General features: G+C 37.3%; 1 protein-coding gene across 1 annotated transcript in view; it reads left to right on the top strand.

The window, feature by feature from the left end:
- The window catches only part of LOC109829949 (protein TONNEAU 1a-like), a 6,884-nt gene extending 5,936 nt beyond the window's left edge, over positions 1 to 948 (top strand). The window contains exon 8 of the mRNA XM_020397053.1: positions 664 to 948. Coding sequence (XP_020252642.1) covers positions 664 to 715 — 52 coding nt within the window. The 3' untranslated portion in view covers positions 716 to 948. The remainder of the gene's footprint in view (positions 1 to 663) is intronic.

Below are 6,000 nucleotides of genomic sequence, written 5' to 3'. Positions count from 1 at the left end.
CCTTTTTTTTTTTTTTTTTTTTTTTTTTGGCTACAGTAATCCTGGTTTTTAATGCTGCGCCTTTGAATTTTTTAAATTGCTACAGTATACACTCTGCTGTAGTGTTTTTTAATTGCTACAGTATCCCTTTCTGCCGCAGCGGTTTTCCAAAATTCCACGTCGTTCCCTTGCGCTGCAGTATTTTTTTCAAAAGTACTACAGTATCTGATTGCCACAGTAAATAACGGTTGTAGCATTTACTATAGCATGACTGGTGAATCTTGGGTTTCCCCATTTGTATAAAGTAATAGATTTGACCTTCTACATCTGCCTTTCACATGAATACTTTTGTTAGTCAATCACCAGTTAATTTTTATGAAAAATTTCATATTAATCAATGTTAGCATGCGAAGAAATTTTTTATGTAAAGACTGATTGCATGCAGAGCATGACAGAACAAATGAATAGAAATAGAGATAATTTTCTCCACTTCTCATTATACATGAAAACTTAAAAAACAGGTATTTCCGTTCTCCCTCCACACCCCTCCCGTAACACAAATCCTATCGGAACTCTTTTTATGCTGCCCATCCATTTTAGGGCTTAAATCTCAACCGTCCACGGATCTCAAAGCATTATATTGTTCATGGTTATCATGAAACTGACTCCTTACTTCTAATGCAGGCATGGTGGTGACGGTACGATGGATGATGAGGGCAAGGCAGACCGACGTTGATGTTTGTGTATTTGTAACTTTCTGTCTTATTTGATGTGTGAAAACTAAACGCTAGAGTGTAAAAACCTCCATACATTATTGGTGTTGTATTTTTTTTCCCGTGCTGATATTTATTTTCCCCATTAACAGAGGTTTGTGCAATGTATCATTATCGAGAACTGGTTATCTTCCCATGAGCGTTATTGGCTATGTTCCCAGTGAATATCAAGTTTGGTGTAAAGTCTGATGATGTAGGGGGTGATGTTTCAATTGCTGATGATAGTGTGCAAGTTGTTGATTTTGTCTCAGCTAAATTGATGGGAGTAAATCCTCCTTTATTTGCTCTTATATACTTTCTATCTATCCTTCACGCATCACCGCCCACCCACCTACCCACACAAAAAAAAATTTCCCATTTGCTCTCAAATCATTCATCAAGTTGGCATGGTATTTAAATCAGTAATTAATATCCTGCACTATTGGCTCAATGTGGGGGCCAGGATTCTGCTGATATGTTAGGAAATAATGCCGATGGCAGGTACCAATCACTACAAAATGGTCACAAGCAGGCAATCAGAAAATAACAACTATCATGGTCCAGCACTAGTAAATAATATCTAAACTTGTCCTATCAAAATTTAGACAAAACTAATTCCTAAACTATAATCATTCATTTGTATGGAAAGTTCAATTCAGTAGCTTGTTATCCTCCAAGCACATTAATGATTTCATTCTAACGTATGATATGAGTATTGTTATCTCTCTTGTGAATTACATACTTGCATTGATTCTTACTTTTCTATCTTTATTAAATCCATCAAAACTTTTTAACTTCTCTTTTGACTAGTGAGTGAAAAGTAGTAGCTAGCCCCAGACCCAGACAATGAAGGGCCTAGGCCCGTTGCTGAACCATTGAGCTCGTACAATTAAATGCTACTAGGGGAAAGCAAAGGGTGCATGCATGCGCCCCCATCTACCAGTCAACTTCTTCACACGATCATCTGCAATCATAATTACTTATAATTTTCATTAATTTATGGGGAGCAATAAAAGGGTGCGACAAATAAGTTGAACCTATAGATTTGTCTTGTTCTGAAATTTGTACCTCAAAGATCTAGAGGGATGATGGCTTCCAAGTTTAGGGGGTCTTTATCACAGAAAATGTTGGGTCCGCACTTGCACGTGTTAACTCCCGTCATGTGCATGTTTGCATGCGCACTCTTGCTACCAAACATTTTGAACTGCACCTCATATTCATTCTTTTTTTAGTGTGCATGTATATGTGTATGTATGTGTATGTATTTGCATTTAGATATACACATACAATACACATATGCTATTGGATATATGCATATTGCATAGCGCACACACAACTACACATATATGCGACGGACAAATATGGAGTAAATGAGAGCTAGTCATATCATCGACTTGACACACATACAGACTGTTACATTTCACATCATAAACATACTGAGAACATTGTTGATGGCTTGAATGACCATCATATCAGTAGCAGACCGACAACCAACAACATGACGATACAGACCAACGACATTTAACTTTTTATGCATTGTCAAGTTCACCTTGCACTAAGTAGAGACCAAGGGGCTTAGAAATATTTAGCTAGTGCATTCTCTACGGAACCAAAGAGAAAAAAACTCCTCATCTCCAAATAAGGAAGAAACTTTTTCGTTGGCCACCATACTTCTGAAAGCACATAAGGCTGTCCTGTATTAAGTACAGTGGCTCTCTTACTCTCATTGTTGCCACTTGAACTTTAGAGGTAGGAACCATGAAAAAAGTTATGAAAGTTCAATCTAGCCATGCAACTTTCTTTTTAATTTGATAATTGAATCACTTTCTTCTTGTGCACATCTTTTTCTTTTGACCTTTTGCTCCATCAAGACGAAATTAAAAGAAGGAAGCAAAGTGCAGACCATCATAAATTCACATTTCTCTATTTTTAGGTCCAATTCTATGGTTAGAAACAGTAGATTTATTAAAGAGAATGAGATGTATATATCTATCATCATGAAGAATCTAACAATGAGAGCTTCCAGACGCAAGAGTGAATAACAAGAATCCATCGCTTCGTCATTTTTCTAAACATAGTGGCCAAAATTTATCCTTACAACCCTCTCAAGTCAATTATGTCCATTATATTAAAGCTCTATGTTCTTAGAACTTTTTCCTTCTTTTTGGATATACATGAATATTCTTTAGCTTTATGCTGGCACGTTTCTCTAAACGCTCAAGCATTAGGTTTAGACTAGAATGGTAGTACTCTTGAAGTACTTTTTACGAATCATTTTTTTAATGTAGAACACACGACATACATGTTTATATCAAAGTGGGGCAGTCGCAAGCTCAAACGCAGGCCCGGTCGAGGAAAATAACTTGCTACGAAGAAACAATTATAACTTTCAAACCGTAGGTCGGAATTGGGTGAATTATATATGAAAATCGACTATCTCGACGAGACGAAGCCAACCAAACCACATTTAAGGGTTCGGTTTGCTTCATTCGTTTCGCCAATTTCCTTACAGATTGAGAGAGATCTCCATTTTTGTCCGTTTTTACTATTTTTTTAGTAATGATTTAGGAGTCTGTATTGATTATGAAACAAATCCGATTTGATCTCAGATTTGACCAGTAGACTTTCCTAGACATAAGGAGTCTTTTTATACGTTAGCACACATTTGGAGAAAACAGAATAGTAGAATTTGTTAGATCTAAATCAAAACTTGAGATCTAAAACCATATAGCCATGATTAATTCAAAGAGATTAACAAGGATCTAAAAGAGCGGAAGCTTATACCTGAATCCATTGCTTGATCTTGATTTTGGGTGTTGGATCTTCTAACCTTAGGGTTCTCTCTAAAACCGAATTTCTCTAGCTAGATGGGGGTGTAGAGAATTAGAGAATGTAACCCTAGGTTAGGGACCATAACCCCTTATTTATAGATGTTGTACTTTTGTAATTTAGCCCCTCAATAAATTACAATTACAACCTGGTATCTGCACATATAACCCCATGACTTATTTAAATACCAAATTAACCCAACTTAATTGATCACTTTAGTGGGTTATCCTGAAAGATAGCAATACACATTGTTTAATCATATGTGCCCACAAATAGATTTATTAGATTAAATCCAACAATCTCCCACTTGGGCACCATATGATTCCTTAAATTGTGTATAACCTTATGAGCTCAAAAATTGCTATCACTGAAAAGGTATTTCCGAACAATCTCGTCCATTGACTATATCAATATAGGATCAAAGCGGCCTTCGTCACATTTATCGTGACTCGACCCATCAATGGTCACATATACCAATACAATCAAACGACATAGATCAATCATGGATGTGCAGCATGAAAATTACATGCAATGTGATCAGTACATGTCTATTTTCAACTGGTCCTCCTTAGTGAGGTCAAAACCAAACATAATGTAACAGAGTGTCTTAACTGAAAACTTTATTCTGATCAGACAATACAAACAAACATAAAGCACCACAAATACAAACTCCCACTAAAACATAATATCCTCAAATAATACCACACCCATATGAGCAGTATGCTCATGAAAGACCTTAGGTGGCAATCCCTTAGTAAGAGGATCAGCTATCATGGAGTTTGTCCCAATGTGCTCTATGGATATCTGTCCACTCTGTACCCTTTCTTTCACAACCAGGAACTTAATGTCAATATGTTTTGACTTAGTTGAGCTCCTGTTGTTATTGGAATACATTACTGCAGATTTATTGTCACAATATAACCTTAGTGGTCTTTCAACATTTTCCAAAATGCGCAGTCCCGTGACAAAATTTCGCAGCCATATTCCCTGATTGGATGCCTCATAGCAAGCTACAAATTCTGCTGCCATAGTGGAGGAAGCTACTAGTGTTTGTTTGACACTTTTCCATGATATAGCTCCTCCTGCTAACATATAAATGTAGCCTGATGTAGACTTCCTGCTATCTTGGCATCCAGCAAAATCAGAGTCCGAATACCCAATGACCTCTAATTTCTCTGATTTTCTGTATGTGAGCATGTAATCTTTTGTTTTCTGAAGATACCTCATAACCCTTTTGACTGCTATCCAATGATCCATACCAGGGTTGCTTAAGTATCTGCCTAACATCCCAACAATGTACGCAATATCCGGACGCGTACATACCTGAGCATACATTAGACTTCCTACAGCCGAAGCATAAGGAATCTTCTGCATTTCCTGAATTTCAAGGTTACCTTTAGGGCACTGATTGAGACTAAACTTGTCTCCTTTAGCAACAGGGGTGTCACCTGGTCTGCAATCTTGCATGCCAAACCTTTTAAGTACCTTATCGATATAGCTCTTTTGTGATAATCCAAGAATACCCCGAGAGCGATCTCGATGTATCTGGATCCCTAATATAAAAGAGGCGTCCCCAAGATCTTTCATCTCAAAATTCTTTGATAGAAATCTCTTGGTTTCGTGCAACATGCCTATATCATTAGTGGCAAGCAAGATGTCATCCACATACAGAACCAGAAAAATATACTTACTCCCACTGAACTTGTGATATACACAGTCATCAACAATGTTCATCTCAAAACCGAACGAGATAACTATTTGTTGAAACTTATGATACCATTGACGAGGAGCTTGCTTGAGTCCATAGATGGATTTCCTTAATTTGCAAACCATATTCTTTGGGTCTCCTGACACAAAGTTTTCTGGTTGCACCATATAAATCATCTCATCAATGTCTCCATTGAGAAATGCAGTCTTAACATCCATCTGATGTAACTCAAGATCATAATGAGCAACAAGTGCCATGATTATTCTGAAAGAGTCTTTCGATGAAACCGGAGAGAAAGTCTCTGTATAATCAATGCCTTCCTTTTGAGTATAGCCTTTAGCCACAAGACGCGCCTTATACCTCTCCACATTACCGTTTGCATCCCGCTTGGTTTTAAAAATCCATTTACAACCAATTGGTTTTGCACCTTCTGGCAATGGGACAAGTTCCCAAACCTTATTGTCTTGCATAGACTTATACTCTTCATTCATGGCATCAATCCACTGTTGAGAGTTAGAACTTTTCATGGCCTGAGAGAAGTTGATTGGATCATCTTCTAACATTCCACTACTTTCCTCATGTTCTTGGAGAAATACAATATAATCATCCGGAATAGCATTTCTCCTTTCTCTCGTGGATCTCCTTAATGGCACTGGTTCTTGAGGTTGTTGAGTTTGTTCTTCTGGAACAGGGAGTTGTTCAACATTATCATCTTGAGGTTCCGGATTTACT

This window comes from Asparagus officinalis, chromosome 2 (genome assembly GCF_001876935.1).
Source record: "Asparagus officinalis chromosome 2, Aspof.V1, whole genome shotgun sequence".
NCBI lineage: Eukaryota > Viridiplantae > Streptophyta > Magnoliopsida > Asparagales > Asparagaceae > Asparagus > Asparagus officinalis.
This window is presented reverse-complemented; position numbering and strand designations above follow the sequence as displayed.